This window comes from Ovis canadensis, chromosome 18 (assembly GCF_042477335.2).
Source record: "Ovis canadensis isolate MfBH-ARS-UI-01 breed Bighorn chromosome 18, ARS-UI_OviCan_v2, whole genome shotgun sequence".
Lineage (NCBI taxonomy): Eukaryota > Metazoa > Chordata > Mammalia > Artiodactyla > Bovidae > Ovis > Ovis canadensis.
The window spans coordinates 35,133,750-35,146,705 of NC_091262.1; the positions used below are offsets into that span (position 1 = coordinate 35,133,750).

General features: G+C 45.9%; 1 protein-coding gene across 2 annotated transcripts in view; it reads left to right on the forward strand.

Moving 5' to 3' along the window:
* PDE8A (phosphodiesterase 8A) overlaps window positions 1–12,956 on the forward strand; it is a 146,578-nt gene extending 133,622 nt beyond the window's left edge. For both annotated transcript variants that reach the window (XM_069560392.1, XM_069560391.1), the window contains exons 20-22: window positions 1,856–2,023; window positions 10,253–10,382; window positions 11,342–12,956. In XM_069560392.1, coding sequence (XP_069416493.1) covers window positions 1,856–2,023; window positions 10,253–10,382; window positions 11,342–11,448 — 405 coding nt within the window. In that variant the 3' untranslated portion in view covers window positions 11,449–12,956. The remainder of the gene's footprint in view (window positions 1–1,855; window positions 2,024–10,252; window positions 10,383–11,341) is intronic.

Genomic DNA, 12,956 nt, shown 5'->3' on the forward strand with positions numbered 1-12,956 from the left:
TGGTGTTGGATTTGAGGCATGGAGTCCAGAATTTTCTGGCAAGAGAAACTGCCAGACTAGAGCCCACAGCTGAGAAAGCAGGCATTCTGGGTTCTCGGCTCTCTTTCACCACTTCCTTGTCTCGAAATGGGCACAGCAGCCCTCGAGGCGCTGCGCTCTGGATGAACAGCGCCTGTCACGCTAGGTCAGTGTTGAGCGCAGCACCCGCCTGAGGCCCACAGCTGCCCAGCCACCAATCCCACGTTCCTCCTCCCCCACTCTTGCTGCCCCCTGCCAGTCTTCGCCGAGCACAGAGATGGCTCATCCTGAGAAGACAGCCTCTTGACTCCAGCTCTACTGCTGCAGCTCAGGTGTTTGGCCGTGGCTTTTGTCTGTCCCTGGCTTTCTAGCTTATCACCCTTCAGACTTGTCCCTGTCTCACCTAATCTGAAACCTGCTGAGAACTCTGCTCTCCTCACCCTTGCCCATTCTCCAGTCTGTCAGAGACTTGATGCCCTTTCCAAGGACTCAGTCATTCTCCTGTGCACAGACACCCCAGCTGACCCCCCCACCCCTGCACAGAAAGAAACCACGTACCTCGCAGACTTGGCTTTCTCCATCCATTCTGGGAAGTTGCCAGACTCAGCAGAGTCTTCATTCTCCTTGACAGTCATCCTCCTCCTCTCTGCTGTCACTACTTGGATTTTTACTGAGAGACTGGAAACCAGGATCCAGTGGGTCATAGCAGGTGGAAGAAAATAGTTCCCAGCCGGCAGTACTGAACAGTAGTCACACACCTGCAGAGAGAGAAGGGTCAGCACAAAGCTGGTGGGCAGTGGGAGGTGAGAATCACTGAGGGCATGGTGTCTGTCACTTTCTGGAAGGCCAGGCAGCCTGGCCTCAGGGTTCTCCCTTCCCATCTTGTCCCACTGATAGGGGATGACTGACTGCTCACAGACACCACATGGCTGACTCCTCTGGAAGCTGCTCGGTGGCCCAGAGTCGGAGAGCAGATGCTTGCTCACCTCTTTGACCCAGTACGCCCTCTTCCAACCTGAATTTGTTTCAGAGGCCCCTCACGCCATGGGCTGAGGCTCCATAGCCAGAGGGGCTCCCTGTGAGCCAGACGCAGGCACTACTGTGGAGAGACAAGAGTCCAGACCAGAAGCAGGGCTCACACTCTTATCCTGGGCGAGCTCAGTACCTCTGGCTGAGTCTCTTCACCTCTCAGAGTCCCGGCATCCTCTGTAAAATAGAATGGTAAATTATACTGATTTTCATGCCTACCACAAGATGTCTTTGTGAGTGCAGATCACAAGACCGTGACTAAGTCCTCTGTCCACCATAAAATGTGAGGGCAGAGTTTAGGGAACATCAGTGTATCCGACACACTGTGTACACTGATGGTGGACTCCCAGGATCACACCTCTCCCAGGGTTGGGTGGGGAGCAGCAGGGCCCCGGGAGGACCACAGGACTGCCCGTTGCCAGGGCAGAGAAAGGGTTCACTTTTCAGTCCACGGTGCTTTTTAATGAATATAAATAATAAAAGATAAAGCCAGTCTTTTGAGTACTTAGTGAGTGATAGAAAGAAAAGGCAACTGTGAGAAACAGAGAGAGTCAAGATGGGGAAAGGCAGATACACCAGCCTCCAGTGCTAGGCTCTACTTCCGGGTTCTGCTGGAATCTCACTGGGCCTTGGTTTTCCCCACTGCAGAGTGAGGGCCAACCTCAGAGCATCCCTGGCACTATTTTGAGAGACCCTAACTGTAGATCCCAGACAGAGCCCCACCGTGCTTACAGTGGGGCCACAACAGTAAAACGGCTTGGTACCTGGGGTTCCGTTTTGATTGCTTTGAATTCCACTCATGCTTTAGGAAACTGATAAAGATCAAGAAGCCATAAACACCATGCTCAGGACTCCAGAGAACCGGACTCTGATCAAAAGGATGCTGATCAAGTGTGCTGACGTGTCCAACCCCTGCCGGCCCCTGGAGCAGTGCATCGAGTGGGCTGCACGCATCTCAGAAGAGTATTTCTCTCAGGTAAGATGCAGCTTCTGAAGTTCCCTCAAGTAAAAGAGAGAAACACCATAAGGACCATAGGAAGTAATGGACTTAAAACTAGAAGTGGAATTGTAAATGAAATTCTGTCCGTGAAGAACATTGCTTATATTACAGGCTTACTGGCAGTGAATTGTTAGTTTTCCCTTATTTGAAAATGTGTTTTATTTTGCCTATGCTTTCATTCTTACAGGATATTTTCAATGGATATTTGACATTTTCCCCTAATAGCACTTTAAAAATATTACTACACTGTTGGCTGCCCCTCCCAGTTTCTCTAGGTAGAAAAAAATTCTTGGGGCCAGGGGTGTGTGGATATATATATATAGGCTAAAATGTTTCCAAATTTAGTGAAAGATATATGCATACAGATTTAAGAAACTCAACAAATCTAACCCATGCCCAGGTATGTCATACTCAAGCAGCTACTGGCCAAAGATACAGAAACAAAATTGAAATCACTCAGAGAGAAATGACATATTACTTACAGTAACTTCATGTCAGGAACTATGGAAGCCAGAAGACATTGGAACAACATCTTTAAAAAGCTGTTAGGAGAAAACTGTCACCCTAAAATTCTGTATCCAGTGAAAATATCCTTCAAGGATGAAGGCAAAATAAACACTGTCACACTGTGGAGAACAGTATGGAGGTTTCTTAAACTATTACTAGGAGTAAAGCTACCATATGACCCAACAATTCCATTGCTGGGCATATACCCTGAGAAAACCATAACTCAGAAGCTACATGTACCCCAGTATTCACTGCGGCACTGTTTATGATAGCCAGGACATGGAAGCAACCCAGATGTCCATTGACGGATGAGTGGATAAAAGAAGCTGTGGGGTGTGTGGCTCAGTCGCTTCAGTAATATTCCATTATATGTAAAAGGAAAGAATTTGTCAGTTCTCATGAGGTGGATAGACCTAGAGACTGGCATATAGGGTGAAGTGAGACAGAGAAAAACATCATATATTAATGCATATATGTGGAATCTAGAAAAACAGTACTATCTGTAGGGCAGAGATAGAGATGTGGACGTAGAGAACAGACTTGTAGACACAGAGCGGGAAGGAGAGGGTGGGACAGATTGAGAGAGTAGCCCCGAAAATGGTAAATCACAGAACCACAATGAGACAGCACATCATATCTGTTAGAATGGCTGTTATCAAAAAGGTAAGAAGTATTGTCAAGGATGTAGAGAAGAGAGAGCCCTTGTGCACTGTTGGTGGGAATGTAAATTGGTGCAGCCACTATGGAGATGCCTCCAAAAATTAAAAACAGAACTACCATGTGATCCAGTAATTCTACTTCTGGGTATTTATCCAAAGAAAACAAATGGCACTAACCACCCCAAAAGATACATGCACTCCCACATTCACCACAGGACTACTTAGCTAAGCATCCATTGATAGGTCAGTGAGTAAGGTGATGGGATATTATGTAGCCATTAAAAAGAATGAACTCTTGCCATTTGGGACAACATGGATGGACCTTAAATGGTTTATGCTAAGTGAAATAGAAAAAGACAACTATTATATCATCTAACTTATATGTCGAATCTTACAAAGAACAAATTTGTGGTTGCTAGCTTGTGGATGCAAGGTGGTTAAAGGGAGTCAAAAGGTACAAATTCCCAGTTATAAAATAAAGAAGTCATGGGGTCGTAATGTACAGCATGGGAACTGTCGTTAGCAACTTTCAAATATGCAGTACTGTATTACTAAGAGAGTAGATGTTCAAAGTTGTAATTATAGGAAAAGTTCTGTAATTATATATGGTGACAGATGTTAAGTAGATTTATGGTAGTAATCATCTTGCAGTATATGAAAATTTTCAATCATTATGTTGTACATCTGAAACTACTATAATGCTGTGTATCAAATTCCTCAGTAAAAATAAAAAGATAAAAACACTTTAAAAAATGATAAACAGCTGGGTAACTATAAATAAAGTTTTTTTCCTTCTTGGAATTTCTCTAAATACATAAGACTATTTTAAGCACAAGTTATAACACTGAATTGTAAAGGATATAACATATGTAACCATAAGCTATATGGCAACTACAGCATATAGGGTGGCAGAAAGTAAAATGGACCTACCTGTTACATTAAGTGTTATAGTATTAGCTCAGTAGGCTGAGAAGTGAAGGATATATTTAGTAATCCCAAAATGGACTCAGTAATCCCTAGAGCAATTGGTGTACCTTAAAAGCTAATAGATATATTAGTATAATGGAATTCTAAAATTTATTAAACTATACAAAGGCAACAGGAGAAAACAAGAATAATAGAAAAAACAGTCAAATGGTAGCGCCAACTCTAATCATCAATACTTACTAAAATTTAGTGGACTAAACACTCCAAGACAGATCATCAGGATGGATCTTGAAAAACTAATCCCAACTACATGCAGTCTACAAAAGACACACTTTAAAGAACAGAGAGGTGTGAAGTGAATGGATGGAAAGAGATATACCATGGAAACTGTAAATATAAAGATTAGAATGGCTATATTAATCTCAGACAGAATAGACATCAAGACAAAGAATAGTACCAGAGATAAAGTGAGATACTTCATAATGATAAAAAGTCCTATAGGAAGACATAAGCATAAGTGTGTGTGAATCTAATAACAGAGCTTCAAAATAAATGAGACAGGTACAACATGGCTGGAGATTTTAAATACCCCCTTTCAGTAATTGATAGAACCACCAGATTAAAATATCAGTAAAAACACATAATCCCAACACTGTCAACCACCTTACTGTACTTAATGTTTATAAAACACTGTATCACACATCTACAGAATATTTATTAAGGACACTGATATGTTCACCAATATGCATCATGCTGGGTCACAAAAGATTCAGTAAACTTAAAATAATTGAAATCATACAGAATCTATTCTCCAGGCACAGTGGAATTAAATCAGAAATTAGTAGCATAAGGTACCTAGGTAAACATCAAATATTCAGAAACTGACAATACATTTCTAAATAGTCCATGGTTCAGATAAAGGAAATTAATCAAAGTATATTAAAATTGTGGGATGCAAGCAAAACAGTGATCAGAGGGACATTTATAATTAGAGGGAAAAGCCCTAAAGTTAACATCTTAGGTTTCAGTTTAAGAAATTAGAAAGAGACAAAGTAAGTAGAAAAGAAGTAATATAAGAGCAAAAAAAATGAGGAAACAGTAAAGAAATACTAGAAAAACTTAAAGGACAAATGGTGGAGCAGAAGGACTTGAGCTCAGCTCCTCATGAAAACACCAAAGTCACGAGTAACTGCTGAACAACCTCATCAAAGAAGGATTGGCACCTACCCAGAAAGAGGCTCTACACCCAAAGACCAAGAAGAACCACAAGACAGGAGGACAGCCGCTTTCACAATATAATCAAATCCCACACCTGCTCAGGTTCTCCCACAGGAGTGAGTTCTGAGCCCACGTTAGGCTCCCAGCCTGGGGGTCTGGCATCGGGGGGAGGAGCCCCCAGAACATTTGGCTTGAGTGCAGGAGCTCCACAGGACTGGGGGAGACAGACTCCACTCTTGAGGGCACACGCAAGGTTTCATGAGCACTGGGGCTCGGGGCAGAGCAGCGACTCCATTAGAGCCTGAACCAGACCTATCTGCAGGTCTTGGAGGGGCTCCTGGAGGCAGGGGTTGGCTGTGGCCCACTGCAGGGGCAGGAACACCAGTGGTGGAGGCCCTGTGGTATATTCCTCAGCTGAGCTCTCCGGGAGGTCACCGCTTTGGCACTGAGACCTGTCCCCACCCAGCCGCCTGCAGGCTCAGGTGCTGGGACGCCTCTGGCCTTATTGGATTGGAAGAATCAGTATTGTCAAAATGACTGTACAGCACAAGGTAATCAAATTCAGTTCAGTCTCTCCCAAATTACCAATGGCATTGTTCACAGAACCAGAACAAATTTTTAAATTTGTATGAAAACATAGAAGACCCCAAATAGCAAAAACGATTCCAAGAAAGAAAACCGGAGCTGGAGGAATCAGTCTCCCTGACATCAGGCTATATTGTGAACCTGTAGTCATCAAAACAGTGTGGTATTGGCACAGAAATAGAAATACAGATCAATGGAACAAGACAGAAAGCCCAGAAATAAACCCGTACACCTATTGTCCTTAATCTATGACAAAGGGGGTGAGAAGATAAAATGGAGAAAAAGACAGTCTCTTCAATAAGTGGTGCTGGGAAAACTCTCAGCTACATGTGAAAAATGAAATTAGAACATTCTCTAACACCATACACAAAAACAAAACTCAGTGGATTAAAGACCTAATTGTAAGATCAGATACTATAAAAGTCTTAAAGGAAAGCATAGGCAGAACACTGTAACATAAATTACAGCAATATCTTTTTGGATCTACTTCTAGATTAATGAAAATAAATAAATAGGACCTAATTAAAAGCTTTTTGCACAGCAAAGGAAACCATAAACAAAATGAAGACAACCCACAGAATGGGAGAAAATATTTGCAAATGAAGTGATTGACAGGGATTCATCGCCAAAATATACAAATAGCTAATGTAGCACAATATCAAAAAACCAAATAACCCAATAATAAGACGGCCAGATCTAAATAGACATTTCTTCAAAGAAGACACACAGATGGCCACAAAGCACACGAAAAGATGCTCATCATCACTAATTATTAGAGAAATACAAACCAAAACTATAGTGATTTACCACCTCACAGTGGTCAGGAATGTTCATCAAAAAGTCTTCAAACAGTACAGTCTGGAGAGGGTTTGGAGCAAGGGAACCCACCTACACTGTTAGTGGCATGTAAATTGGTACAGCCATTACAGAGGTATAGAGGTTCCTTAAAAAGCTAAAAACAGCTACTGTATAATCCAGCAATCCCGTTCCTAGGCATATATCCTAGGAAAATCATAAGGTACACACGCACCCCCGTGTTCACTGCATCACTATAATAGCCAGGGCATGGATGCAATCTAAATGTCTATTGACAGGAGTGGAAAAGAAAAGGGAATAGTATTCAGCCATAAAAAATTAGTGCCATGTACAGCGACAGGGATGGACCTAGAGAGTGTCATACTAAGGGAAGTAAGCCTGAGAGACAAGGGTCAATGTCATAGCAGCTTCTACGTGAGATCCAAAAAATGATACAAAGGCATGTATTTACAAAACATAAACAGACTCTCAGACTTCAAGGGAGAGGGATAAATTCGTTTGGGATTAACAGATACACACTACTGTATATAAAAGAGATAATCAACAAGCTCCCACGGTATAACAAGGGAACACCACTCTATTCTCCAATAACCTACAGGGAAAAGAAGCTAAAAATGACTGGATATATATATATATATATATATAACTGATCCATTTTGCTATACACCTGAAATTAATACATTGAAAATGAACCATATTCCAATAAATTTTTTTAAAAAGATACATGTATGACTGAATCACTCTGCTGTATACCCGAGACTGACACAACATTGTAAATTAACTACACTCTAGTATAAAATAAAGTAAAAAATATTTAAAAGAATAACAAAAATTTTCAAAGCCAAAAGTTGGGGGGTTTTTTTGGCAAAATTAACAAAATTGGTAAATACGCAGCTAAAATAACCAAAAAGAATGCAAATCACCAAAATCAGGAATGTCACAATAAATTTGACCGCTAAGATGAAATGGATGAGTACCTTAAAAACTGTCAATACAGTTTACCCTAACTGACATGGTTAAGTAATAACTTTAGAAAGTCCATAGTAAAGAAATATTTTGTCAAAATGTTTTCATGATTTTTGTTTTAATAAAAAAAACTCTCAATCATTTCATTGAGGAATTCTGTGAAACCTTTAAGGAATAAATAATGCTAGTCTTACAAATTAAACCAGAAAACAGAGGTGAGACATTTTCCAGCTCATTTTCTGAAGCTGTTACTATCCTGGTACGTAAACTTGACAAAGGCATCCCAGGAGAAAGTTACAGCTCATTCCCCTCAGGAACACAGATGTGGAGACTCTTAACTGAACAGCTGACCAGGGCAGGCGTGTCAGGAGAGCACCCGCCCCAGGGCCCTGCTCTCTGAGCAGTCAGGCCGGTGGGCTGTTCTGCACCCTCCACCCCTTGCCACGCACACACCAGGGCAGAGACTCACACGGAGCTGACCCTGCTGAGCCAGCACTGGCCTGACAGCAGAGGCTCCACCACAGCAGAAGCCCAGACTTGTCAGTATTCCCACTCATCCTCTGCCCAGAGCCCCCGACCCTGCCTCCCACACCTCCCGGGGTGTGCTCCTGGCCCGACAGCGGTGTAGATGGTCCCTGCCCTGCCTCTCAGGAAAGCCTGGCCTGAGCAGTCACAGCCAAGCTTGTGTGCCTCGGCCCCCAGGCCTGGAGCAGCAGCAGCTCCTCCTGCTGGCTTCTGCCCTGGCCCGGAGTCTAGCACCGCCCACCTGCACAGGGAGCCCAGGCCTCTTCCTCGGCACTGTCCCCAGCACTGTCCGCACCTCCCAGCACAAGCACGTCTCTGTAGCACGGTGCTCCGTGCGGAACGGTCCCTCCTGGGAAAACCCCCAGAGGTTACCTGTGTCCTCCAGTGGAGATTTCATGTTGAGAGCTGTAGTGAATCACTGTCACTTCCAAGGAAACTCACCTGCCTTTAGCTGTGGAGCCCAGTTCTTCCAGTGTCTCGGGCCTCGGACCCATCGACGTGCAGGGTGAGGTGGCAGTAACTTCTCACCAGTCCCTGCCGCCCTGCTGGTGATTGCCAGGCCTCAGAAAGACAGAATAGAAGCAGAACGGAACCAGGGAGGCAGCTCCTGGCCAGCTGTCCAGAACAGCGCTGGGCTGGGGGGGACAAGGAGGACTGGCCCAGTTTGCCCTGTGGGAACAGTTCCAGGTATAAGAGTTGGAGGGACAGGCTTCCAGCCCCAAGTGTAGGTCTTCTTTTGCTCCTGTGGAACACCTGAATTCTGGTCCCTGTATTAGATGCTTAACAGAGGTCCTTCACTTTCCCACAGCTCCACATGGCCCACAGAGCTCAGCCACAGAGCCAGGCTCTGGCTGATGGCCGAATGCACTGCATACCTCCCGTCCTCAGCCCTTGCTCTCACTGACCACCCTCCAGAGAAGCCAGGATTGGTCAGCGGGTCCACTCGTCCCAGGATCTCCACCCTCCCTGCTGGATGCCCCTAGAGAACCAATTCCTGCACCCACACCAGGCTTCCTAAGTGTTAACTCCCTGCCTGTCTTCCGTGTTGAGCTGCCCCTTCCATCACTTTCTCACTAGCTGCCCACAGGGACAGCCTGCCCAGACCAACAGAACAAAGACCCAAGACCCCCGAGGACAGCTGTGCCTCCAGCACCAGGGGATGGCTCCAGTCCTCTCGCCCGGCTCACCCCAGCCTTACCTGGTCCTGCACTCAAGACCCTTCTTCCTGCCCCTTGGGTAACCATCTATTTAACTCTCAGCCCTGGCTGCCTGGCTCCCCAGGGACCTCTCTGTGATTCCAATGGCGCCCTCAAACCCTCTGAGTTCATACCTTACTCCAGGAAGGACCCCCTGCTTCATCATCACCCTTCGGGTATCACTTCATCCTTTCTCCTGGATCCTCTGATGAAAGCAACATGATGAAAGCAAAAAACGAGAAATTCCCTTAATCTTTTAAGATAAACGTGCCTCCCACCAGGATCTCATTGTATTTCCAGTTTTGTACACATATTATTGGAATACTGAAGATGTTCTGTAAGGGTCTATCAAAGTACATAAAATCTTCATCCTAGAGCTTTTTTGCCTCAAGGCTGTTCAGACCTTTTTAAAATAAAATAATCTGGCCTGAGGTAAGAAGCAGGCACTTGTCCCTTCTCTGTGAAGGGGGTTGTTTCTCACTCGGCACTGTGGCCCTGGGTCAGGCCCCTGACATGCCCACAGGTGGGAGACGGCTGGGCAGACTGGTGCGCTCCTGCACTGCAGGAACCCCGCACAGCACCACAGGAGCTTCAGCAGGAGCCTTCAGGTGCCGAAGATGTGGGTTGGGTCCCATTGGGGACGACGTGACACGTCGTGGAGGGTCCGGGTGCTTGGTTGGCGCTGTGACCAGCTTCTCCCACGAGCTCTGTGGGCTGCCAGGAAAGGCTCTGGTAGAGGGGATGCTTCTGGCGGGCGTGGAGCCTGGTCCTGGGGTCTCGTAATTCTGGCATTTTCCGCCTTGCAGACAGATGAAGAGAAGCAACGGGACTTGCCTGTGGTGATGCCGGTTTTTGACAGAAATACCTGCAGCATCCCCAAATCCCAGATCTCTTTCATCGACTACTTCATCACAGACATGTTTGATGCCTGGGACGGTAAGAAGGCGCGGAGTGTATCCCTCAGGAACGGGGAGCACATGGTGCCGTTCTGACCGAAGAGTATGTTCGGGGGCTCAGAGTGCACAGAGGCCGAGGAGAAGCCAGGCGCTGACAAGGAGGTCCCGGCAGACGGGGCGCTCTCTGCTCTTTCTCCTCGGCTGCCCCTGGCTCCGGGGCTACCTGTTGTCCCAATCGCAGAGATGAGAGCGTTGAACATGGGCTGAAGGGGCTGCTGGTCAAAAGCTGGGGATTCAAAACCTCTTACGTTCTGAGGGAGCTCTTCCGCTGTCCCACCCAGCTTCTCCGCCTCCCCCGGTAGCCACCCGAGGGCAGGCTGGTCTCTGACAGGGGCACGGCCCTCCTCGTAGCCCTCAGCGCGGGCAGAGCCCCCTGGCAGGTAGAGGGCTTTTAGGTAAGGGCCCCTGCCGGGAGGCAGACCCATGTCTGGTCCGGATCCCATAAGCAGGAGACGAGTCCATGTCTCGGTGCTGTGGGGGGTGGACAGAGGACTGAGGTGGTGGAAGGCACTGGGGCCTTGGGCCAGACTGCAGGCTCTGCTCAATGCTTCTGGGCCCAGACCAGATGTGGCCACTCCCAGCCCAAGTCCTCTTCACTAGCTCGCTGCTCCTGCCGTGTGCTGCAGGTGCAAGGGGACGGGCTCAAGGAAGGGGGATGGGACACCCCGGAGAGCCAGTCAGGGCTGGGATCAGGCAGCCCAGGGTGCTGATTAAGGGTGATAAAACGGGCTAGCCCCCTTCGCTCCCTCCGCCAGAGCTGTCAGCTGGCGACAGAGGCGCGGCGGGCACTGAGCGCAGATGGGGTTTCAGCTTCTCGTGGGCCACTCCATGTCTGCCGAGCACGGAGCACTGTCCCCTCCTGTCTGTCCCTCTCCTCAGAAAGCCTCCATGTGCATCCCGGGAAGGCGCAGTCTTACCACACTCCCGTTTTTCTTGCAGCCTTTGTAGACCTGCCCGAGTTAATGCAGCATCTCGACAACAACTTTAAATACTGGAAAGGACTGGACGACATGAAGCTGCGGAGCCTGCGCCCGCCTCCCGAATAGCGGGGAACCCCTGTGGTCACCAGGGATGCCTGAGGGCCACCAGAGTTCCTTTCAGTATTAGCCGATCAGCCCCCTGATGCACAGAGCCAGCGAGAGCACCCCCGGACGCGGTCACCTTCCCTAACCACCACCTGATGCCATTGCCGTAGAGCGAGGCTTCCTCCTCTCACTGCGCCAGCCTGCTGCCGGGGCTGCGCAGAGAGTCTCAGAGAACATGGCTTGCATCAGCATCGGTCTGTCCAAACCCGAGCTCGGGAGGCCCAGCCAAGGACGCTGACGGAGTTTCTGCTGATGACAGAGAATTTCTTGCAGTTTCTCAATTATATTCAGCGCTTAAGAAGAGCTAATGGCAATCGGATCTTTTCCACATCATAGAAGGTGCAATCATTCACTTTGGAACACTATTGAAAGTGACTTCTCTTTTAAAATTAAATGGCAAATGAAAAAGACAAAGAAATTCTGAAGTTGATTATTAATATCAATTATTAAAATGTTTTATTTATTTTATTAGAAGTTCACTATTTTCTATGAATTTAAAAATACTTCAAAGCCAAAGCCAACTTTAGATGCCATGACCAAATTTACATGATTCAGTCATTAAAAATATGCATCACTTGGTGTATAGACTTATTTTCATAATGCAAATTTAAAATAAATGATACATTTTTACTGCACTATAGAAATATTTGTGTATGTTACATGTACCCCCAATGTTCATCACGGCACTGTTTATAATAGCCAGGACATGGAAGCAACCTAAATGTCCATCAGCAGACAAATGGATCAGAAAGCTGTGGTTCATATACACAGTGGAATATTACTCAGCCATTAAAAAGAATATATTTGGATGAAACTGGAGCCGATTATACAGAGTGAAGTAAGCCAGAAAGAAAAACACCAATATAGTATACTAACACATATATATGGAATTTAGAAAGATGGTAACAATAACCCTGTATGCGAGACAGCAGAAGAGACACAGATGTATGGAACAGTCTTTTGGACTCTGGGAGAGGGAGAGGGTGGGATGATCTGAGAGAATAGCATTGAAACATGTATATTATCATATATGAAACAGATCGCCAGTCCAGGTTCAATGCATGAGACAGGGTGCTCAGGGCTGGTGCACTGGGATGACCCTGAGGGATGGGATGGGGGTGTTCAGGATGGGGAACACAATGTAAACCCATGGCTGATTCATGTCAAAGTATGGCAAAAACCACTACAATATTGTAAAGTAATTAACCTCCAACTAAAATAAATTTAAAAAAAAAAGAAAGAAATATTTATGTATGTTAGGCTTTTCTGATTGATGTTAATTGGGAAAAATTTTGAAATCCAAAAAGGCACAATGGTTGTCTGAGGAGGCCTTACAAATAGTTGAGAAAAGAAGCGAAAGGCAAAGGAGAAAGGAAAAGATATACCCATCTGAGTGCAGAGTTCCAAAGAGTAGCAAGGAGAGATAAGAAAGCCTTCCTAAGTGAACAATGCAAAGAAATAGAGAAAAA